The sequence below is a fragment of the Sminthopsis crassicaudata genome, chromosome 3, assembly GCF_048593235.1.
Source record: "Sminthopsis crassicaudata isolate SCR6 chromosome 3, ASM4859323v1, whole genome shotgun sequence".
Taxonomy (NCBI): Eukaryota; Metazoa; Chordata; class Mammalia; order Dasyuromorphia; family Dasyuridae; genus Sminthopsis; species Sminthopsis crassicaudata.
The window spans coordinates 442525636-442550976 of NC_133619.1; the positions used below are offsets into that span (position 1 = coordinate 442525636).

The 25341-nt window shown below is 35.5% G+C and overlaps 1 protein-coding gene across 1 annotated transcript in view; it reads right to left on the bottom strand.

Annotated features, from left to right (window-relative positions):
* The window catches only part of MYO3B (myosin IIIB), a 679546-nt gene that overhangs the window by 338510 nt on the left and 315695 nt on the right, over positions 1-25341 (bottom strand). The window contains exons 14-21 of the mRNA XM_074302208.1: positions 24807-25009; positions 21334-21432; positions 20839-20953; positions 8962-9088; positions 8596-8806; positions 7414-7561; positions 5531-5684; positions 4209-4297 (exon numbers count right to left, since the gene is read on the bottom strand). Coding sequence (XP_074158309.1) covers positions 4209-4297; positions 5531-5684; positions 7414-7561; positions 8596-8806; positions 8962-9088; positions 20839-20953; positions 21334-21432; positions 24807-25009 — 1146 coding nt within the window. The remainder of the gene's footprint in view (positions 1-4208; positions 4298-5530; positions 5685-7413; positions 7562-8595; positions 8807-8961; positions 9089-20838; positions 20954-21333; positions 21433-24806; positions 25010-25341) is intronic.

The window sequence follows — 25341 nt, forward strand, 5'->3', positions numbered from 1 at the left end:
TACTACTTTAATTTCAGACCCCTCATTACCTTCTACCTAGAGTATGATAATGGTCTTTTAATTTGGTTTTCTTGGCTCAAGTCTCTCCCCATCCCAGCCTTCCTCTGCATAGCTATCAAGATAATTTTTACATAAGTGCAGAACTGGCCATGTTTTCCCAACTCCAGTGGCTCCACATAGCCTATGATTGACTATCAACTCCTCTGTTTTAATTCTTTAAGCCCTTCAAAACTGGCCCTAACCTATCTTTCCATTCTCATTACACATAATTTTTTTGTTGGACCCAATTCCTCATACACAGCAGCCCATCTTCTATCTCTATGTCTTTGCACTGACCAATCCCCACAACTTGGAATACACTCCCTCCCTTTGCTTCCTAGAATATCTCTCTTTCTTCAAGATTCAGCTTGAGAAACACTATTCACATGAAACCTCCCCAATCTCTGTCTTTTAGGGAGTGCCCTGCCTCCCAAATTACTTCTATTTAACTTCCTTGCATTTATTTGTATTTATTCTCATGGTAGCTATTATACATATACATTGATGTGCTTGCCCTTCCAAAAGAATATGAGCTCCTTGAAAGTGACTGTATTTTATTAAGTCAGTCAATAAACATTATTTAAGCACCTACTATGTGCCATGTTTTGTGCAAAATATTGGGATACAAAGAAAGGCAATAATAGTCTCTGTCCTCAAGGAGCTTACTCTAGTGCCTACTATATTGGCTAGCAGACAGTAAACATTTATTAAATGTCTGATTGACTAGAAAATAATAATACTAAGGTAGTAAAATTGCTGATTGATTGGGGGAAAAAAGTTTAATCATATAGCCTAAATACATTACTGAAGATTGTATAAATAATAAGTGGCAGACTCAGGACTGAAAACTAGTAAACTAGGAACTAGGGCTTTAGACTTGTAGTCCAGGAATTTTGCTGTGTCTTATTCTATATGAACTCATGGATTACAAAGGTACATTTGGTATACTGTTATTACCAATTTTATGGAAGTGCAAAGTAGGAAAAATACACTGGGAGACATCTAGTGGAAAGACAACCTTCATACCAATTGCCGAGGATCAATGAGGGATCCCAGACTGGTGGAATAGATAGATGTTGTTTTATAGAAAACAAATAATGATGAGACATCGAAGAACACATGTGGAATGAATAAAGACTTCCTTAATATGTGTGTATACATAGACACATATGTACCTACATATGTACTAAATGAGTTTCAAGAAACTGGGGAAGAAAAGCAGATCATATGGAATAATCTTCAGGCTTCTGTTTCAGTCTTGATCCTCTAGATTGACCATTTTAATCATATACTACCTTCTGCGCTCTTGCCTGAGCATCCTTACGTTCATGCCCCGCCATTCTTCCACCATATATAATCCTCATCATCCACCTTCTCTGCTCCACTTCCTCTGTTATTGAATGCCACTGAAGGATATCGTGAAGTTGAACCAACTGAATCCACTACAGATTTGTGTTATTTAATCTCAGCTGGGCCTACATTGCTGCCTGGCCAACCTTTTCTCTTTCATGACTGGATTCATCGTGATCCCCTGAATGACTGACTTACATTTGCCAAGTGAAATAATGTTCTGGGCAGGTCAGGATGGCACTGAAGGTACTTTTTGGGTTCAAATTTCCTTAGGGTAAAAAATCTTCTGCACCAGAGAAGAGCATTACATATATGTACTGCTAGTTGTCTCACTTTAGTCGGTAAGGACTAGTGGAGCCCCAAGGACATTCTACCATGTGCTTGCTGCTCCTTAGTATAGATAGACATCTCAGATACAATAAAGCAAGTTGTTTAACCTTTTAGCACTTTAGTTCACTCGTCTGTAAAATGAGGATACTGATATTTATATTATTTGCCTCAAAGATATGTGAAAAAGTGCTTTCTAAACCTTAAAGCATTATATAAATGTGAGTCATTATTGTAGCTGGGTACTGATACTCAGGATATGGGATGTGTTTAAGAGGGAGAAACAGAACAGCTTCTGATTAGGATCCAAAATAAAACTATATTAGAATTTCTTTTCAATGTGTTTTAAATTATGTTATGCAAAATTAACTTTTATATCATATTATATATTTTAAAGAGCAATCTGGACATAGCATTTAAACATTTCTCCTTTCTCTCTCTTCTGTTTTCTTTCTTTTCTTCATTCTTTCCTATCTTTTTTCTTCTCTTATTTTTCTGTTCTTCCTCCCTTTTTTCTTTCTATTTTTCTTCTTTCGTTTCTCTTCTGTTTTTATTTTTTTTTCATTCTTTTTTTTTCTTTGTCTTACCATCTCATCCAGGCTAAAAATGCAGTGGTTATCCACAAACCTGATTCCAGTATTGAGTGGCATAGATACTTTGACCCACTCCATTTCTGACCTGGACTAGTTTGTTCCTCCATAAGAAGTCTGATGACCTCTTTCTACTAGGAGCTCACCAAAGTGATACTGAAATTAGTATAGATACTTGATAAGCTTAGCCCAGTGCAGCTCAGAATGCCAAAGCTAAAGAGATTTACTAGGGTCAGGCCCCTTAGCAGCTGAAATTTCAGGCTTCTACCATTGTGACCAACTTTTAAAAATTTCTATAAAACACTCTTTGTATTAATTTTATCATTGTCTTTCTAGGACTCTTAAACAGACCCAGCTGAAGTTAAGTAACCATAATTCAAATAATATTTGCTGACCGGGTGGCCAGCAATTATATGTAAACCTTAATTTTTTTCCTATAGGAAAAAAAAAGTGAACTCCTTATCTTGATACTCATGGATCTTTGTGACAGGTCCCTAAAGCTTTATTTTTCCTTACTCTTCTAAAACTCTAAAATGAACTGTTTCCCACCAAATACTCACAAGTTTTCTACTTTTTTTCTACTTTTCTTTGTTTATATCACTTCCTAAACTAATATCTTCCATTTCTATTCCCTCACAAATTCCTAAATTTCTCATCCTATAATGTCCAGCTAAATGTTATTTCTTACATGAAATCTCCTTTTACCTTTCCAGTTAGGAAGATGATTGGCATAGTAAATAGAGTACTGCATTTGGAATCAAGAAGGCTTGAGTTCAAATTATGACTCAGACACTTACTACCTATATGAGCCTGGATGTGTGACAACTTTTCTCATCCTCAACTTCCTCATTTATAAAGTCAGAATAATATTAGCATCTACCTCATAATACTATTGTGAGAATGGAATGAGATAATCTTGAAAATAGTCTATGTATTCTCAATTTCATCACTATCACACTAATTATCATTAACATAAAGCTTTATGATTTATAAAATGCTTTATATTCATTTTTTCATGTGATCTTTATAACAATCCTGAATGGTAGGATTAAGAATCATTCTAAATCAGGGATAATATTGGTTTTACCTAACTTAAAAGGTTGTTGTGGGAATCAAAGCTCTTTGTAAAACTAGAACATACAAAGATAACGTAATATAGTAGAAGACTCTGTCTTCTACTTAAAATATATTTAAAATTTTTTAATTTTAATATATTTTTAAGAAAAATTCAACAGCATATCTCAGTAAAGTTGTCATCAAAGTACTTACATTCAAATCCTGGCCTTGTTATTGTCTCTCTGTGTGAATTAGAGTGAGTCAATGAGTTTTTTTATACTCCAGTTTCCTCATTTATAAAGTGAGAAGATTGGACCAGATGGCTTCTAATGTCCCTTCCTACTCAAAATCTATGATTCCATGTCTCCAAATATTTTGATGCTTGGTGTAGGGTAGAATAAACATCTGGACATTTAATTGATTTTCTTGGCTTTTTATTTGGATGTTACAGTCCCCTATTGGTCTTGCCTAAAATTATATCAACCCTCCCAGGTTTATTCACATTCACATTACAGAATTACTTTAAAATTTGAACATCCACAGCTAAACACACTGTGAAAAGATATAGTATGTTTGTTCTCTGGAGAGCTGTCACTTCTAGGCAATACCTCAGGTAAGAGGCAGATGGCAGCTCTCTAGGCCACCCCTAGGAAAAACTGTTTCTATGCCAGAGGCAACTTTTGTGATCAATCCCACTGTGAAAGTTTGTGAGTTATGATTAGGGTTTCAAGAAGAATTTAAAAAAGAAAGAAATCTGCAAGCAATTTCACAAGCTTCACAGACAAGGCAATGTAGCCACTTATCTCTTGTTAAACTCAGATCCAATAACAATCAAACACCTTTTACCTTTCCAGCATAGTGCTGAATGCCAAAGCAGAGCTCCACTCGTTTAGGCCTCCAGAAATATTTACATCGCAGATTATCTTCAAATTTATCTGTTTAAAGACACAAGCAAACCACAACATGAAATATCTTTGAGTGTCTGAATCAGTCTTCCCAGTCACAGGTGCCTGCCAAAAGCTAAAGAATTAGGGCTAAGTCTGGGAGAGTCCCTACACTGATAAGATGGGTGTTTGTGTTGGGCATTTTCTTGGTTGCTTCATTCCCCTTTTAAGCATCTGACTAGGCAATATCTCTCAGAGTTTTTAGTTTCTCAGTATGCTGTTTCTCCTACTCTTTCTAAGAACTCCCCACAAATGTTTTTTACAATAACAAGAACATCACCAATTTGCTTCTGGACAGAATCTGTCCTGAGGGGATGAAGATAATGTGGGTTTTAATTCATCATGGTTATATGCAAGATTTATAGGTACTCAGGGAAATTAATAGAAGTGTTAACAGACTTTTCACAAAACAACATCTTTTCCACACACAAAAAATGGAATGCAATCTGCTATGTGAATAACCTCCCCCAATAAGGGAAAGGATAAAAACATTCATTCATTCATTGAGTCTATCGTCAAGTATTTACTAAGCTCCTGTCAGGAAGATAGATAGTATTGTACTAAAAGAAATAAAATAAAATTTTAATTAAAAAATAATTTCACAGGAGATCACTGTTGAACTTGTGATTTCATTGATATAGGGAATTCCGGTAAGGAAACTCCCTTTATCCATGCAAATCAGTACTTTCTCAAGAAGATGAGGTGAAAAACTTGCATCTATCTGGTTACACAACTGGTAGGCGTCAGTGTAAGCACTTGGATGGATGCCATCTTGACTTGGAGGGTGGCTCTCATTATTGGGTCACACTATTCTCAGAAAAGATAGACTAGATCTAAGGGAAGACACAATGAAATTTACTGACTGAGTGTGGGAAGGCAGAGGAGTCAAAGAAGAACATGATTTTCAGACCTTGGTGATTGGGATTCAGTTAGCTACATTTTCAGGAGCAGAAAAGTCAGAAGGATTTGGGGTGGATGGGTGGAAATGATAAGTTCAATTTTAGACACGCTGAGTTTGGGGAGATAGTAAAGTACAAATGTTACTTGTCACTTGCTAAATGTTCTAATTAATTTTAAAAGAGGTTGCATCTTATACACACATTACTAGCTGACAAAATTACAGGATATGTAAATCTTTATGTTAGATCCCCTTTGCCTTAAGGATGTGAACAGATGCCACATTCTGGACTCAATGTGTATTCCTTTCTTGAAAAAAATACATACCAACTAATGTCAGGTCTGTTGCCTGAGGAAATCTGCTTTCTTCATCAAGGAGAGAAAGCAATCCCATTGGTTTCTGAAGAAACATATCCAAAAGAGGTCGATTGTCTTCATATTCCACTATTGCGGCATCAATTCCTTCATTCTGATATTCCATCTGTTGGAAAATTTAGTATGAATCACACAATCCCCCTCCTCCCCACTCCCCACACCCCAACATATGATTGGTCAGATTACAAACAACATTATTTTGCTGTGAAGTTTTTAAGAGGGAGTGCAGCAGAGTGAATAGAGTGCCAACCTCAATACTAGGTAGCCCAGGATTCAAATTCTATCACTGACACACTGATATACCTAGGGAAGTCATTTAACTTTTTAGTGTCCCAAACAACTCCTTCAGGAAAGGTGCCAATCTACATAAGTAGGGGGAGCTTCCTTATCCAGAAGTACCTCATATCAATGAAATCACAGGTACCATATGGTCCTTATCATTATCCTGGTCAAATTTCTAATGAGAAATGACATTAAACTTTCTGTGATAAATTAATACTGATATTTGTATGCTCTCTTGTGTGCAGACTTGTGTTTACTTGACTCTTATCTGTTAATGACTTGTAGCAAACAGCTGATTCTAGATAAAAAAGGGGATGCTTGTCTATTTCTTCCAGGAGAGGGTGACGCTGCATTTTTTAGAATACAAACAAAAAAGAGTAGAGAGAACAGCTAGAAGAATAGCGAGGTTCAAGAGAGTAGAATTTTTTCCGCTAAGCATTTGATTTAGAACAGGAGGTAAGATTTCTCTTGCAATAGAGGGATTAATCTACCTTAAGAGCCTCAGAGGGAGAATTTGATTTGCCATAGATGCAGACCAAAACAAAACAAAAAAAAAAATTTTGACTGGAATAGATAAAATTGGGAGTTGGAAGTAGGGAGTAGGAGAGGAGGGACCTCTGGGCATATCTATCCCCAACAACTGAAGAAAGCTATTACATTTTTCTCCAACGCTGGACCAAAGGACATTTGGTATTTACTTTAGGTCTTGAGGATGGCCTGACCAATAACCAGTTTATGAGTTTCTCAGCAACATTTCTTCCAGCAAAATGGTTACTGCAAGATTAGTCAGAATGTTTTTTTGCTGTCATACCAAATTGCTATGTGAAAAAGAAAGGCTATTCCAGAGGAGGATCTTGGCAAATTATCTGGGCTAGAGATAAGCGCAACCCTGAGACATACCAAAAGTAAGAAACTAGTAGCCAGCTTAACCCTGTGCCTAACGCCTTCTGTTTTACTTCCTACCAGCTTCACAGGACTCAATTTCCATCTGCAGAACACTAAACACATTCTAACACAATAGGTTCCCTCTATGGAGCCCTACAACTGAGCAAGACAGGTGGCAAGAGTGGGTATTGAGGGCAAAACAATTTATGGCATGGGGACACTGGTGGGGTGTTGAGAATAACAAGGAATTAGGCCCCATTTGCCAGCTCATCAATTCCATTTTAGATAATATATATTTTCTAATTAAATGGAGGGGAAAGACTGTGATCCATGGAATTAGTCCATAAATGGAGGCATTTTGTTTTGAAAGAAGATTTAAATCATTGGCTTGTCACCAGTTCCATACAAGTAGGGAATTTTTGCTTTTCTAAAGAGATCTAGACTTCTCTATTTGTGCTAACTTTAGACTATTTATATGTTCTCAACAAGAATTTTCTATTAAAAATAGAATCTGCTCATTAGCCAACCCATTTTCTCCAAAGTCTTCCCTCTTCAGACTTTTAAACAGAGTTTTTGCTTTGGGCCATAGGTAATTTGGAGGGAGTTTACCATTCCCTACCCTTATTACTTTCATTATCATGTTTAATTATTTCAGAATTCAATTTTACCTGTTCAAGTGCAAAAATGTGTTGGTTGAAATAGTATTGGATTTGCTCATTGGCAATGTTTATGCAGAGCTGCTCAAAGGAATTTCTCCGGAAGTTTTCAAATCCAAAGATATCCAGAATCCCAACATTCATCCCACGCTCTGTACGACTACATGAGAAGTAAGCATGACATCCCTCATAAAGAGGAAGCAGCAGATAAAGTGCATTTGTATTTACATGCATAGAAAGAACAGACATCCTGCTAAATTGAACTTGGTCTATATGCCCATCTCTTTGTCTCTCTCTCCTCCTCCAGCTCCCACCCTATTTCTTTTCTCTTTCTTTCCTTTTTTATCTACAATTATGACTTCATCAGCAGATACCTATAAAAAGCAGATACTCAGCTATATTTTATAGTCTTTGGGGTTGTCTGGAGTACTGGGAAGTTAAGTAACTTGCCCAGAAGCATAAAGTTAGATATGAGTCCAAGGATCAACCCTCATATTGCTGCACTGTGCTCACTCTTATTTGCTTCTCACCTTCTATTAAATGACTGACTATGGGTATTGTCCCAGACAAACTGAGACCTGGGAAAGACCTTAGCTTAAAAAAGCATCATCTTCCTGATGTTATGATCCTCTTTGAGAATGAAAGACCAACAATAATAGCAATGGCCAAGAGGACAATTGCCCTAAAAACTTGGAAAGAATAAGTTATATGCTTCCTTCGGGAATAAATCTAGTATGGAATGAGACCTCATCAACTTCTTGTAAATAAGGATATAGCCAGCTGTCTTACAAAAAAATCAAGAACAGATGAATTCCTGTTTTAAAGTTCAAAACCGTGTATGTTACATTCCCCTGGAAAAAAAAAATCAATAATGCTATTTTCTGAGCAAAATTCTCTCTCATCCTCTCTCTCTTTCCCCTTTTTTCTTTCTTCCTTCCTCTTTTCTTTCCTCCTTCCTCTTCTTCTCTCACTCCTTTTCCCTTTCTCCCCATCCTTTTCTTTTTTCTGTTACCCTCCTTCTCCCTCACTCCTTTCCACTCTCCCCTCATTCCCTCTTCCTGTGCTTCCCTCCCTCCCTCTCCTTTTTCTTGTTCCCCCTCCCTCTGTCTCCTCCTTCTCCCTCAATCCTACTCCCTCTCATCTCCTTTTTCGGCCCTCTTCCCCTCCCCCTGCTACACACACACAGAGACTTGCCATATATTTTTGTCTGGCTGTAACAGCGTGTTGATGCGATTTACAATCCAGCTGAAAAGCCTCCCATACAAGGCTTTCGACATGGCATCTCGAACGTCAGCAGCTTTGTCCACAGTGTTGGTGCGAATGATGGTTTCCCCTCTGGTGACCACACAATGTGAGGTGAGAGCCTCCTGGAGTTCCTCTGCACTGATACCAAGCAGGGTGGCAGCTGGAACACAACAGAACCCAGATGTGGGCCCAAGCCCAAGGCTGTCAGAAACTGCCACCAGCTAGGGCGGCTGCAGCCAGAGTAGCATCAGCAGAAACAGTAGCATCATTAACATGCACTGGGGAAAACACAGGGCCTGAGCATCAGATAGTTACCATTTTCCAAGGCCACTGAATTGGGAACTTCACTCTTATCTGTCTGGTGTTCTGAAGAAATTGATGCAAACTCAATGTTTCCAGTGTTCAAAATTGCAGCTAAGATTCTGTACACTGAATGTACCTCCTGAAAAGAATACCAAGAACCATTGTTTTCTGAGTCACTATTAATCAGACTAAATTAACACTATAGTCCTCAAATTCAGATGTTGGTATTGTTTACTTAAACAGGGAAAAAAACTTAACAGATTTTGAATGTGATTTTTATGGAAGGGTAAAGATGCTTGGTCACTCTATGTGCCATGAGATTAAAAACAAAGATGAGCTGTAGGATCATAGATCTAGAATTGAAAAAGGCCTAGAAGCCATTGAATATACCCACATATGCACACAGCCCTCCTCATATTTTACAGGTTAAGCCCAAAAAATTAAATTACTGGCCCAAAGCTTTATTTCTCTCTAGGTTGCTCTGCAGATTCATTTCCACAGGGCTTAGTCTACTATGCCATAGAAATCTCTTTAATCTATAAGTTCCTGTTGTCCCCTAACTGCTTCTTCCATTAGTAGTATCCTTGATAGGGTGTAGCTTATAGGAGAAATATGGCAGTAATCCTGAGGGCCCTTCCCCCCCCAGCCCAGACCTTAGGTATATTTTTGTTCTAACAATCTGTTTGTCAATAGTCCAAAAGTCTCCTGGCTTTAGGAATACTATAGTATAGTCCTAGAAACATTGTTGACTGCCAGATAACAACCTGTTGGTCAGTTTGGTTAGAAATCCTAAATAACAGGGTTTCTGAGACATATGGTGAGGTACATACCAGATTACTCCTCAATTCTACCTGTAAACTATAAAATTAGCATATCATATATAAAATAGCATGACATAAAGAAACAGATTCTCTGTATTCCTATGAATTTATCTTCTTGCTCCTGGTTCTTTGCTAAATCTTTTGGAACTTACCCTGCTTCAGTTGGCATTGCAATTATAATAAACTTTGCTCCTTGACTTAGAGATGGGTTCAAGCCTGCAAATTCTTTTGAGACATCTTGTGTCTGCAACCCCAACCTTTTGGGGTCTCCTTTTGAATCTCCCATGGGGCCTCACCTTCTGATTGGCTGGTTCTTTCCCCCCTATTTTAAGGAGGAGGCCCTGCCAAAGATGCCTTTTATTCTTCTTTAGGTCACATTTCTGCCTCAACTCCACAGGAGTTTCTCTGCATTCACCTCTCCTTTGGTGGGTACATTCCCTTTTCCTTCTTTATCTCTCTTTTCAATCGTTCCTATTAGAATGAAAGCTCCTTAAGGAAAGGGACTATGTTTCTTTCTGCTAATATTTGTGTTCTCATTATTTAGCACATCTGACACATTAGAAGATTGGATAAATGTTTGTTGAAGGTTACACAGGTAGTAAATATCAGAGGTGAAATTTGAACAAGTCCTTGGACTTCTGAGTCCTTGCTCTTCCCCCATGGACCTTTATCTTCCCCTAGAGCCTTTGTCATAGATGGGATGTGAAAGTGATATGAAGAGCTAAAAGAAAAAAAGGATAAGCCCTGTTTTCATGATGACAGTTGAGCAAATAACATAGATGAGAGTATCATTCTACTGTATTCACAGGTTCAGAGATGTAAAGGACCTTGGAAATTATCTAATCCAAGAATTTTATCCTGTTTTGTTAATCTTTTATAAGCTAATGTTAATTCTTCTCTTAACCTCTTAGAGGTAGCTTGGTATAGTAGTGGAGAGTCAGAAAGTCCTAATTCTCAGGTATTTACTAGCTGTGTGACTCTAGGAAAGTCTTGACTGCCTCAGTTTCCTCAACTGTAAAATGGGGATGATAATATCATCTACCTCCCAGGGTTATAGTGAGGATCAAATGAGATACTGGTAAAGCACTAAACATAATGCTTAAATATAGTAGGCACTTAATAAATGCCAATTCTCTTTCCATTCTCCTTCCACTTTGGCCTGGTGATCCCTCTCAGAATGATGTTTTTAAATGCATACAATAAAATACATAGGATTATAAAGAAAACCAATTGTACCGAAATACAAATATTAAAAAGACAAAATTCCTGGCCCAGGTTAAGAACCTCACACCTAGTCCAATTTCCCTGTCTTAGAAATGAGGAAGGTATCTGAAGCCCAAAAGAGTAAATTTCAGAATAAGGATTTAAAAACCAGATTTTCTGATTCTCCTATACATGTTTATTCTGCCTGTTTTTCTTTCTTTCTTTTTTTGGTGCCTGTTTTTCCATAACCAGCAACTTTAGAGCCAAAAGATATTTCCAGAATAAAAACACTCAAGCGGAGATCTATATTAGTGCTAAAATAAACAGCTCCTAAATGATGCTTCCATGCCTACAGCATTTAGATAAGCAAAAAATAAATAAATAAATAAATAAATGTAAAATAAAAAGCCAGACCATCTGCAACAGTGCCATCTGCTGACTACCTAGTAATACAGCAAAACCAAATGAAGTGTTGGGTTTTTTGTTTTGTTTTGTTTTGTTTTTTAAGCATCTCCTCTAGGAAAATATCAGATTTAAATGAAAGCCAGAACAGGCTATTCTGAGTTGCTCGAATAACCATCTTAGTCATAAAACTTAAGTATTTTTTGGGAAAAAGTCAGAATCCATAACGATAGTGATTGGGGGAGGGGTAGTGTATTCTCTCTCTGTGTGTGTGTGTGTGTGTGTGTGTGTTTTAAGAAAGGGATTTTATTGATTTCTTAGAGCATGTGGAAATCCCACGGTTCAAGCCCTCTCCTGATGAATCAAGATACACTCAGTTCAGTTTCATTCATTTGACCTCAGGTTGCCTAACACATTTTTTTTCAACTGAAGTCACCACAAAGCAATCCACTAGAAAGCATTTATTAGGCACCTACTATGGGCCAGATGTTGTATTATACATCCCAGGGGAACAAAGGTAAAAATGAAATATCCCTGTCTATATAGAGTTCAAATTCTATTAGGAGATAAACATTTATTAAGTACACAAGTATGACCCAAGTACTAAAGCCCATTGGTATGTGAGGGCATTAATCTCCACCAAGAAGGAAGGAGGCCCATAACAATGGACTTTGGGACTCAGGACACATTCAAAATTTCACAAAATAAATAGAAGATAATTGGGGGTGGAGGGAAGGCTAGGAAAATCCTGAGGACAAGTGATCCTGATCTCTAGAAGAAGATGGGGGTCTAAGAGGAAGAGGAAAGGACGTGTGTTCCAGGAGAGTCTAGAGTTACAAAGAGGAAATTTGGTGGAGGAACAAAAGGGCCAGGATGAGAAAGTATATGAATATACAATGAACCTAGAAAAGCAGATTGGAGCCAGGTTGCATGCCAAACCAAGGAGTTCACGTTTGATTCCAGAGGCAGAGCTTTTCTGACTAAGGGAATAATGTAGGAAAATCTATGCTTTAGGAATTTCACTATAGCACGTGGAGAACTGAGACGTATTAATTAAATATCTATTATGTACAAAGAAGACACTATGTTCAAAGAAGGAAAACAAAGACAAAAAATAGTCCCTGCCCTCAAGGACTTACATTAAAGTTTGGAGAAGCACAGTGGGTATAAAAGTAAATATAATACAAAGTAATTTGTGGAAGGAGAGGGACCATGAATGCCTTCTTGGGAGAGAAAGCCCCTGAATTGAGCCTTGCTGGGAAGATAAGGATTCTGATGGGTATTGATGAAAAGGGAGCTCATTCCAGGTTGGAGGGAACAATTTATTCAAATACACGTTGAGCAGGAAATGGGGAATTCAGTTTGGGAAACAAGTCCAGTTTAGTCAAAACATAGAGTTTATAGAGAGGAATAGTATCAAACAGAGTTAGAAAGGGGGGTGGGAGCCAGATGGTTCAGGGTTTTTCATTATATACTTAGAGACAATGATAAGCAACTGAAAATTTTTATAAGAGGAGTGACATGGTCAGATTTGTGCTTTGGAAGATTATTCTGAATAAATAGAAAATGAACTAGAAAGGGAAGAGACTGGAAGTAGGGAGACCAAGAAGTGCCACTATTGCAGGTTGGTACAACTAATGGTAGTACTAAGATATTCCAATAGGTACCAACAGTTCAATAAGATCATTAGAGTAGTTAACATCAGAGGGGATGAAAGCTTGATTTAGGATACTAGCCTCATTACAAGTGGAAAGAAGCTGTATCCCAAAGAAAATTTTTAAAAGGAAGGGAAAAGGACAAACCTATATAAAAATGCTTATAGCGGATCTTACCAACAATTAAAAATTAAGGGGGTGGCTGTCAATAGGGAATCAGCCTTCCTGCTAAAAAGTTATCACTCAGTACGAAGTACAGAAACACATACTATATATGCAATTTATATTATGATTATTTCTATAGTGCCAACCCATATAGAGGTGTTATACTTTATAATATTAGACTCTTAGGATATCTAATATGAAAAATAGACAACTGCATGTTGAGATTCAAAAGGAAACTCCCCCCAAAAGGTTGGGGTTGCAGACTGTTGTTGCAAGGTATTCCAAAAGAATTTGCAGGTTTATAAATCTCCAAGTCAAAGGGCAAAGTTTAATATAATTGTAACTCCAATTAAAGCAGGCTAAGTTCCAAAAGAATTTAGCAAAGAACCAAGAAAAAGAAGATAAATTTATAGGAAAAGGAAGAGAGATCCAATTCTTCATGTCACTAATATGCTAATTTTATGTCTTAGAGATAAAACTGAGGAGTGGCTGAGGGCTGATGTGATGTACCTTAATATTGAATTTTATGGTTCAGAAGTGGGGTTGAGGAATAGTCTGATATGCTCCTCACCCTGTTATCCCTGGCCAACAAATTGTTATCTGGCAATGTTTCTAGGACTATACTGAAGTATTTCTAAAGCCAAGAGACTTTAGGATCATTGACAAATTGATTGTTAGAATAATAGCACTCCTAAAGTCTGGGGACCTCAGGATTACTGCTATATTTCTCCTAGAAGTTATACCCTATCATGTACATAAAATGCAAAAGGAACTTGAAGCTGCCTATAACCACTAATTATTCCCCTTGCTGTGAAAGAATTTAAAGACAATTTCTTAATGCTTTTTGCCAGGATTGTGCTAGATCTGACCAAAGAAATATGTAGAGAATAATATATGGAGCATGTAGAGAGTAGAATATGGTCAGAGAATTAGTATTGTGGTTGGAATAATTGAATTAATGCAAAGAGCAGTAATGTAAATGAAGAGCTAAGAGATAAATTGAATGATTATTAGTCAGGACTGGTAGTTTGGGGCGCTTACAGGGATAGACCCCTGACAATTTGTGAATTAGTCTGTGTGCAAACTCCTGGACAGGTGGGCTTACCCCAAGGATGAAATTTGATATATGGGAGCACAGAGAAAGTGGATATTGAACTAAGTTGTGACTGGCACATTTCACTGGTGGTTAAAGCTTTAAAATTGTGTGGCTCAGTGCCCTATCATGAAACACTAGAAGTTGGAGAAAAATGAGGAGAAACTCCTAACTAATGATGTGTGAAGAAGATATAATTCCAAATGACCTTGAAAGCCCCAGGGGAGACTAAAGTGGACTTGGATCTTAGAGAGTGATCAAGAGCAGTGAATATGTATTGCTAGGTCACTTAAGACAATAATGATGATGATAGCTTACATATAAATAACTCCTTATAGGTAATAAAAAACTTTCTACATGTTATCTAATTTGATCTTCACTATTTCATAGTTTAGGATAGTCAAATGAAAAGAGATTGTGTGAGCTATTTAAGATTACATAACTAGTAAATAATTTGAAAAACATCAAGATTTCATTTTAATTATTTTGGTAAGTGCATTGGATAAAGGGCCAGCCTTGAAGTCGAGAAGACATGAATGTATTACCACCTAATCTTTGAATCACAGGCAATTCTCTAAGACAAACACTATAGATGAAACACTATAGGTGAAGAGAAGAGGACAAACATGATGCTAAGCACTTTAAAATATCTCATTTGATGATCATTTGTTAATCTACATTGAATAAAGAAATTTTTATACAATAGGAGTTCCTCAATTAATTAAATCCTAAATTTAGATGCCTTACCCCTGAAAAAAAATATTATTGTAAGAATCTGGTGATAAAGTAAGGGGGCAGAGGGAAAGAAAGCTTGAAAAGACTAATGGGTATTATAGAAAAGGACTTCAATTTGCTTGATCATTTAGATGTTTTAAATACTAACACCAAAAAAATGACAGAATTTTTAAATTGATTCATTAATTTATCTCTATATGGTGCCCAGCTTGGTCGCTTGAACTATTTGATACTTATAGTCTTTGATATGTGTTAGTAGGAAGGGGGAAAGGGAGGGGCGAGGGGGAGAGAGGAATGAAGGAGGAGGGAGGGATGGAAAGGAGAAGCACTACAAAGTACAATCAGCTGAATCTTTATGAATCTATGGATCTATGAATCTCTTCTCTCTCTCCCTCTCCCTGTCCCTCTCCCTCTCCCTCTCCCTGTCCCTCTTCCCCTCCCTCCTCCCTCTCCCCATCCCTCTCCCCCTCCCCCTTCCTTTTCCCCTCCCTCTCCCCTTCTCTCCCCACTAGTGATTGACACAGGAGATTTGACCTACTCTGTTTCTGACCTAACTGTGTTTCTGTTTATTCCAATAGTATTTATCTCATCTTTAAAATAAAATTGCTGGCCTCTATTTTTTAAATACACCTTGCTTTATGAATCATGTTGGAAGAGAAAAAATTGGAGCAAAAGTGAAAAACCATGGGGGAGAAGAAAAAAAAAAACAGAAAAAAAAGGAGTGAACATAGCATGTGTTGATTTATATTCATTTGCCATAATTCTTTTTTCTAACTGCACATGACATTTTCTCTCCAAAGTCTATTGGGATTCTTTGGCTCATTGAACTACTGAGAAGAACCAAGTCTTTCATAGTTGTTCATTGCACATTCTTACTGTTATTCAGTACAATGCATTCTTGGTTCTGCTTGTTTCACTCAGCATCGATTTGTATAAATCTTTCCAGGCCTTTGTTAAAATCAGATTGTTCATCATTTTTATAGAACAATAATATTCTATTACCTTCATGTTCCACAAATTATTCAGCCATTCCCCAATTGATTGGGGATCTACTCATTTTCCGATTCTTTGCTACCACAAAAAGAGCTGTTACAAACAGCTTTGCACATCTGGGTCTTTTTCTCTCCTTTATGATTTTCTTGGGATACAGACCCAATAGTGGCACTGCTGCATCAAGGGGTATGCATAGTTTGATAGCCCATTGGGTTTAGTTCTAGATTGCTCTCCAGAATGGTTAGATCATTTCCTAACTACACCAACAATGCATCAGTGTCCCAGTTTTCCCACATTTATCATTATTTTTTCCTGCCATCTTAGCCAAACTGAGAGATGTGAGATGGTACCTCAGAGTTGTTTTAATTTGCATTTCTCTAATAAATAATGATTTAGAGCATTTTTATATAACTATAGATGGTTTTAATTTCATCATCTGAAAATTGTCTGTTCATATCCTTTGAGCATTTATCAATTGGCAAACGACTTGTATTCTTAAAAATTTGACACAGTTCTTTATATACTTTAGAAATGAGACCTTTAATCAGAAATACTGGCTGTAAAGATTTTTTTCTCAACTTTGTATTTTCCTTTTAATTTTTTTTTCTGTTGTTTTTGTTTGTGCTAAATCTTTTTAATTTAATGTAATCAAAGTTGTCCATTTTGCCTTTCATATTATTCTCTAGTTCTTTTTTGGTTATCAATTCCTCCCTTCTCCAAAGATCTGATAGGCAAATTATCCCCTAATTTGTTTATGGTATTATTCTTTATGCTAAATCATGTACCCATTTTGACCTTATTTTAGTATGGGATGTGAGATATGTCTATGTTGAGTTTTTGACATTTTTTTCCAGTTTTCCCAGCAATTTTTGTCAAATAGTGAGTTCTTATTCCAGAAGCTGGAGTTTGGGGGTTTATCAAAAACTGGATTATTATAGGCCTTGATTATTGTAACATGTGTATCTAATCTATTCCATTGATTCACCATTCTATTTCTTAACCAGTACCAAATGGTTTTGATGACTGCTGAGATGTATAGTTTTAGGTTTGGTACTACTAAGTCACCATTCTTTGTATTTTTATTTTCATTAATTCCCTTGATATGCTTGACCTTTTGTTCTTCCAGATGAATTTTGTTATTATTTTTTCCTAGTTGTACAAAATAATTTTTGGCAGTTTGACTGGAATGGCACTGAATAAGTAGACAAATTTAGGCAGAATTGTTATTTTTATTATATTAGTTTGGCCTAGGATAAACGATTGATATTTTCCCAATTTTTTTAGATCTGACTTTATTTGTGTAAGAAATGTTTTGTAACTGTATTAATATACTTCTGGGTTTGTCTTGGCAGGTAGGCTCCCAAGTGTTTTATTTTGACTACAATAATTTTAAATAAAATTTCTCTTTCTATCTCTTGCTCATGGTCTTTGTCAGTAATATATAGAAATGCCAATGATTTGTGTGGGTTTATTTTATATCCTGAAACTTTGCTAAATCTGTGAATTATTTCCAGTAGGTTTTTGGATGATCTTCTAGAATTCTCTAAGTATATCATCATATCATCTGCAAAGAGTGACAATTTTATTTCCTCGTTACCTATTCTAATTCCTTTAATTTCTTCTTCTTTTTTTATTTCTAAAGCCAACATTTCTAGTACAATGTTGAATGATAGTGGTAATAATAAGCTCCTTTATTTCACTCCTGAACGTAGTGGGAATGCTTCCAGCTTATCTCTGTTACAAATAATGTTTGCTGTTGGTTTTAGATATATTATTTTATTTATTTTAATTCATTATTTTAAGAAAAGCTCCCTTTATTCCTATGCTTTCTAGTGCTTTTAATCAGAATAGATGTTGGTATTTTGTATAAAAAAACAAACAAACAAACAAACAAACAAAAAAAAAACCTTTTCTGCTTATTGAGATTATCATATTATTTATTTTAGTTTTGTTATTCATCCGGTAAATTATAGTAATAGTTTTCCTAATATTGAAGCTGCATTCCTGGCATAAATTCTACTTGGTCATAGTGTATTATCCTGCTAATAAGTTTCTGTAATCTCTGCTAAAATTTATTTAAAATTTTTGAATCAACATTCATTAAAGAAATTGGTCTGTAATTTTCTTTCTCTGTTTTGGATCTTCCTGGTTTAGGTATTAGTACTATATTTGTGTCATATAAGGAATTTGGCAGGACTCATTATTTACTTATTTTCCCCAAAAGTTTACATAGTATTGAAATTAATTTGTTCTTTAAATGTTGTTGGCCTTAATTGATGGCCTTTAAGGTCCACTCATACTCTTGGTCTAAAATGGTAAAATCTTGTTCCATATTTTCAAGATACCCTCTATTAATTAATAAGCATTTATTAAGTGTCTACCATGTGCCAGAAAATGGTAATCAAACCTAAGAACATTGAAACAAAAGTGAAGCATTTCCTGTCCTTAAGAACATTCTAAGACTTTTGAATTACATTCTAAAAGGAGAAATATATATGCAGTATAATAGAAATATAAAGTAGTTTGTCCCTCCTTAGGCAACCTGGCGGCCCTCTGCTCACTATATTGGTGCTAAATTTAATGCAGATAATTGATTTATTTGGTCTTACTGAAGTTCAGAACTCCTAAGTTCAAAGAATTCATCATCTTCAGCCTCTTTTAGTAGCAAGTATTATAAGTATGCATCAACATGATCAGCTCCAGTTAATTTCAAATCCTAAAACATTGTTAACTGTACCTACTTTAGTAGGTGGAGCTGTTCTTTTTGTAGGACTCCACAGAGTTCTGCTCTCAGACTTGAGATCTCCATCCTTAAAACTTCTCCTTAAGGAACTATTATAGCCATTGTACAAAACTATTTGAAACTATATGCTTGTCATTATAATTGTTCTTAGATTCTTTCTCATAATTATTAACAAAAAACAGCATTACAAATTAATAAATATAAAGCTCTTTTAACAGATGCCTGAATGTATTTAATTGCTCCCCTCTAAAGAGTCAAGGGAAAGATATTTCTATTTTTATTTAACCTTTGGGAATTTCCACTGTCAGTCAGTTTAAAGTCTGTGGGAGGCTGACAGTGCGAATTAACAGCTGGTTAGAAAGAGGAAAGGTATTATTATGATTAAACCCAACCACACAGGGGAGTAAAGTCTTAGCCAAACTCATTGGATTACAGCAGCAGTCTTTTATAGAGGGTAACTGTCCCAGGCTAACTGGGTTATCTGATAATCTCATCCCTTAAGATTTAACACTCCCTCCTAATGCCTAATCTCTCTTTTCCTTTGTAGCAAAAGCAAAAGAATATATATAGTTTGCAAAAACTATGGCAGAAAGCCCAGAAACTGTGACATAAATATATCACAGAATAATATTTTTGGCCAGGGTTATAAATATTTTTTGTTACCTTTAGCATATATTTAATAGAGACAGTCTGTATCTTACACGATAAGAGTAGTACAACATTCACAGATACAATAAAGAATGGATGACTATATACTCTCACAGAATTAAATTACTGTGCACAAGTTTAGGAGCATAAATGAATTTATCTTGATGCCCAAGAAGTTACTTCTATAAATATCCTTGAGTATAAACTAAACAACAAAGTACTCTCATAAATTGTTTAGTTTAATGGCTACAGCAGACACAAATATGGGAAAAGATAGCAGCACTTTATGAAAATGGGGTTCTTTCAAAGTTTGCTATCATAGTTAGCCTACATTAAAGAGAATTCCAAAATATGAGACTTATAGTGCTCATAACCCAACCCCTACACTAGTTGAAGATTTCATTGTGTCAGAAGCAGGTACCTTGGCCTCTAAACCAATTTAAACAAAGGATACAACCTTAAATGGGGCGGGAGGGGGGAAGGAGGGTGAGTGGAGCTTTGTCCTGGGGAATTGCAATTTTGAGGATACTGCAAGCACTTAAATTTCTTTTGAAATTTGGAAACAACCAACTTTAGCACCTAGATAACAATAATACTATGTGATCCATTTCCCTTTCTGTTCTGCTTCTTCCTCTCCCCTGCAAATAGCTTTTACCCAACCTTGCCCTGGGGTTTGTCCATTATGCTTCTCTAGGTCCAACCTGATCCAATACAGTTAGAACCACCATCATCCCGGCTCATATTTGCCAGAGAACTCTAATACAGCATTTTCCAAAATGTACTTAATGGAATATGAATAGATATCCCATCAAAAAAGAAAGGTGGTGAAAACGATACATTATGTGTGTCAATTAATTTTTATGTGAATATAGTATTAATTGCCTTTACTATGTTCCAAAATTCCCCCAACTCTTTTTTCATCTTTATGGTATTTTTCTCATCTGTAATATGGAATTATTGGCTTCTGTTGATGGCCTGAAGGTCCCTTTAAGCTCTAAGTCTAAAATAGTATAATCCTACTTCATATATTCAAGATACCCTCTATCAATTCACAAGTATTTATTAATTGTCTATCATGTGCCAGGAATAGTAATGAACCCTAAGGACATTGAAACAAAAGTGAAATGAGCAACATTCTAATATTCTTGAGTGATAACAAGAAAAACAATATGCAAACATTTAGCTCTATATACAAAATAAATATAAGATAGTTGGGTGGTTAAGATAGGCACAAATAGCTGGAAATATAGGCAGAAGGTGGAACTTGAGCTAAGTCTTGAAGGAAATTAAGGATTCTCAAAGAATCCAGAATCTGAAAGTTCTATCAATCTATCCCAAGCTCCCAAAGTATAGCATGACATTTGGAGAGGTTGTTCTACAGAAATACAGCTTTCTGATATTTGAGTATATTTCCTTTTGGCAGATTCTTACCTCATCAGTGAACCCTATAATTTTAAAGCAGTGCTGAATTTCTTCAAATTGTTTTCCATACAACTCTTTGGCAACAATATCTTCCATCACCCTTCCTGTTTCATTATCTATGTACCTAAATGAAAAGGAATATCACCACACAGTATTAGATTTGTCTAAAAAGCTGCACCCCCACATGTCATGCATGCCTCAACCCATTTTCTTGCAGGTGCATTAGTCTAAGAGATGATAAGTACCAAGTGGAACTAATTATGCATAAAATTAGGTAATGTGGGGACAATTGAAAATTTACTCCTTCTATAGATAATCCAGACAGTGAACTATACTTTTTTTGGGTAAGTGATTCAAAAGGAATATTGGATTAAACACCTATCCCTAAAGCCTTAGGTAAAAAGACTTTGTGATTTTAATCAAGAAAGCATTCCCTCAATATTTAAGTATTTGTTCATTGCTAATTATATTTTTATTTAAATACAAGAATCATGTTTTAGTTACCTAGGAGGCTTTTTCTCTGGCAGACTATACTCAGAAATTTTCTTTTGGTGATAAAGACCAGCATAAATATAATAAAAAATGTGAAAATTTTTTTCTCCTCTGGAAAAAAAAACACAATGAAATATTATTAATGTGATGTTCAAGCATTTAAAATCATACTATTTCTGTATTATACATCAATTCCCTATGCAAAGAGGTGAAATTCAGGGCCGCAATCCTACAAGTTAAATTTAGCCTCAATAGAGCCTTCTTAGGCCAACTGGACTGTGGACTGGGTCAATCTTCCTTCTTTCAGCACTTTTCTGGATTCAAGAATACGAGGATATTTTCCTCTTTGGACTGCCAGGTCTACTTCTTTGTCTTTCGATCTTTAAAAATATCTTGACATAGTCATTTTCCTTACTAAGAGACTGACTCAATTTAGAAAATCTTTATATATATATATATTCTATCAATTCTACCAATAAAACTTAGCTTCAATAGAGCCTACTCTTACTCCTACTAGGCCACCAATCCACAGTCCAGGTTTGGGTTAATATTCCTTCTTTCAATACTTTTCCAGTCTCAGGAATACAAGGGTATTTTCCTCTTTGGACTGGCAGGTCTACTTCTTTGGCTCTTGGTCTTTAAACGTACCCCAACATAGTCATTTTCCTTACTAAGAGATTGACTCTTAATCTAGAAAGCTTTATATGGCAGTATCTGGCTAGATTTCTGGTTTACTGACTAGATTTCTTTCTTAAGGACCATCCTTTAATCCTAAATCACTCTGGCTCTCATTGATTGGTCAAAAATAGGCGTCATGCTGCAGTTGAAGTTGGAGGACATATGTGTGAATCTCAACTCTGTCATTCTCTGTGGGATGTTAGAGATGTCACTGTACCTTTCTCATCTATTTTCTCATCTATCAAAGGCAAGGTTTTTAATTTCTCTGTGTGACATGGTTCTCTCTGGCAGTTTGATGAAGGCTAAGGATTTTTTCCTTAAAAATCATATTTTTAAATGCAAAAAACAAAATACATCAGATTACAAAAGAAAACAAAGGTTAATGAATATAAAGAGTGACTTTTTTTTTCCTATTCAAGTCCACAGATATACTGTAATATATCCATGGCCTTAGATTAAGAGCCCCCTGCTCTGTTTTTTCTATAACTTTAAATCTATGATTTTAGTACACTTTTCACCATTTCTTCTTCTATTTTTCTAAATTCAAAGTTTCCCTAGTTCATGCTGCTTTTCTCATGATACTTTTTGTTTTGAATCCTAACTGTCTCCAGTGGGAAAAAGTTTCTCACTTTGAGTCAGAAGATCTAAGTTCAAATTTCAACATTGGAACTTATTACTCTGTATGTCTTTAAGCAGTGTTAATGACTCTCATTTATAAAGTACTTTAAAGTTTGAAGAATGTTCTGCAATCTTTGTTTGTGAATTTCATAAAAAACCCTTTGAACAAAATCATTGTTCCCATTTTACAGATGAAGAAATTGGTTTTCCAGAGATTAAATGGCTTTCCCTTGATAAATTACCATTAGTTTTTTTGTTTTGTTTTGGAAAATATAATTTTGATAAAAATATGGGATTTATATGAACAAATAACAAAAATATTGATAAATATAACCAACATAAACAAATTTTTTTAAAATTTAGATTATAAATCATTTTAAGAGCACAAAGAGAAACTGAAAATAAAATTTTTGAGAAAACTGAATTATGTCATTTTGCTTCTTTATGATCCTTAATTTACTCATAGACAAAATTAAAGTGATCTCTAAAGGGACTTTATAAATAAATTGTTAATATATATTAAATAAATAAAATAATAAATATATTGTTTCTCTGGCCCATTTTTTAATGAGACCCCGATCCTTGCTTAAGATCCTCAAAAAGCATCAATCAGTCCTAAGTGAGGTATATTTAAATCATTAGAGCAGAATCAGTTCTCTGCTATATATATATATATATATATATATATATATATATATATATATATATATATATACGTTCAGAGATATAACAATCCCCACTAGTTTGAATATAGTTCATATATGTATATGTGCATATATATAGTATGTATTATATATAATATGTATAAACACACAAATATATTTATGTTTGAAGACAGAAAGTTGGGGCTCTCTTTCTGTCTGAAATGAATCCCCAAAGTTTTTCTATTACTCTGGATGGCAGAGGAAGAGAAGTATCTGGCAAGATTACCAGGGGCACTGGGACCTAAAATATATTAAATGGCTAATCCCAAAGAAATATATTTATACCCTATTGATCCTTACATTTTTTTTTGGTTTGGTTTTCATGGTATTTTTGTGCTCCTGGAGAGAACCTTTTATGCATGGTGTAAGTCAGTGATTTGCAGAATACAAAATGTAGGCTGAAATATTTGGAAAGAAATTGGGGGCAATTGGTGAATGAATGAATCCAGGGGTGAATTTTATTGATAAAATGGAAAATATAAAGTATGTAATGGTTTTGATCAACATATACAGGGCTGTGCTAATCTACTAGACAAGATTGGGAATACAATTTTGTATGTTGCTCTGAGCAACTGCTGGACAAGGAAGTGCTACTGGTATCTAGTCCAGAGTAGGGGGGAGGGGTGGAAACTACTGATTGTTCTTTAACCATAGAAACTGTAATATGTGTGATAAGAAACCATTAAAAAAAAATTAGTTACACTTCAAAAAAACAATACTACAAGATGATCAATTCTGATGGATGTGGCTCTCTTCAACGAGAGGATCCAAATCAGTTCCAATTGATCAATGGTCAACAGAACCAGCTACACCCAGCAAAAGAACTCTGGGAATTGTGTATAGACCACAACGTAAACATTTCTACTCTTTCTGTTATTGTTTGCTTGCATTCTTGTTTTTTCTTCTCAGGTTATTTTTACTTTCTTTCTAAATCTGATCTTTCGTGTGCAACAAGATAACTGTATAAATATGTATGCATATATTGTATTTAACATATTTTAACATATTTAACATGTATGGGACTACCTGCCATCTAGGGGAGGAAGTGGAGGGAAGGAGGGTAAAAGTTGAAACAGAAGTTTGTGCAAGGGTCAATGTTTGAAAAATTACCCATGCATACGTTTTGTATATAAAAAAAGCTATAATAAAAAAATAAAAATTAAAAAAAAAAACATGCTAGGGGGATAAAAAAAAAAGAAAAAATATATAGTTTATGTTCACATTCAATAGCCAAGGGACTTTTATCTTGCCAGTCTTCTTCTACCAATACAAATTACAACCTCTCTATATCTTGTAATCTTAATTAGGGAGTTGGATAAGAGAAGTTAAGCAATTTAGCTATGGTCACACAACTAGTACCAGTGCTAGGCAGGATATAAACTCAAGTCTGATTGACTTCTAACTCTAGCATTGTATCCATTAGATCATGTTTTCCCTCTAATCATATATAAATAAGAATTTAAGAAGATTAAATATTGCACATACATAGCTTGTTTTATAACTCTAGATTTCTCCAAAAGATATTCAGAAATTTTTGCACCCATTACAGCTCCCGTGGGTGTGAACATCATTTCCAGATACTTTCCAAAACGACTTGAGTTGTCATTGATGGCAGTGCAGGCGTTGCCAAATGCTTCCACTAAGGGGTTCACTTGGAGTATTTTCTCTCTCAGAGCCCGGTTATTGGCCTGAATGTAAGCAACAGAGAAAGAGCATGAAGAACTTCCAAAATGAATACATTTGCTTTGTTCATTCACACCCTGTCCACTTAAATTCTCTTTATAATGTAGGAAGGCGTGCCCAAAGGTATTACTAGCTTTTAGCTGTTGAGGGTGACTTTGAAGATAAGGATCATAAGCAGAAAACACTGTTCTCCACAGAATTGTGGGGTTGAGAGATAGTCACATCTTAAACAATTCCAACAGATGAAAGACATAGAATAATGGGAAAAATTCTCCTTCAAATCCAACCTAAATTCCCAATCTGATAGGTTAAAGCTCTTATTTTTGTGTCTGCAGCT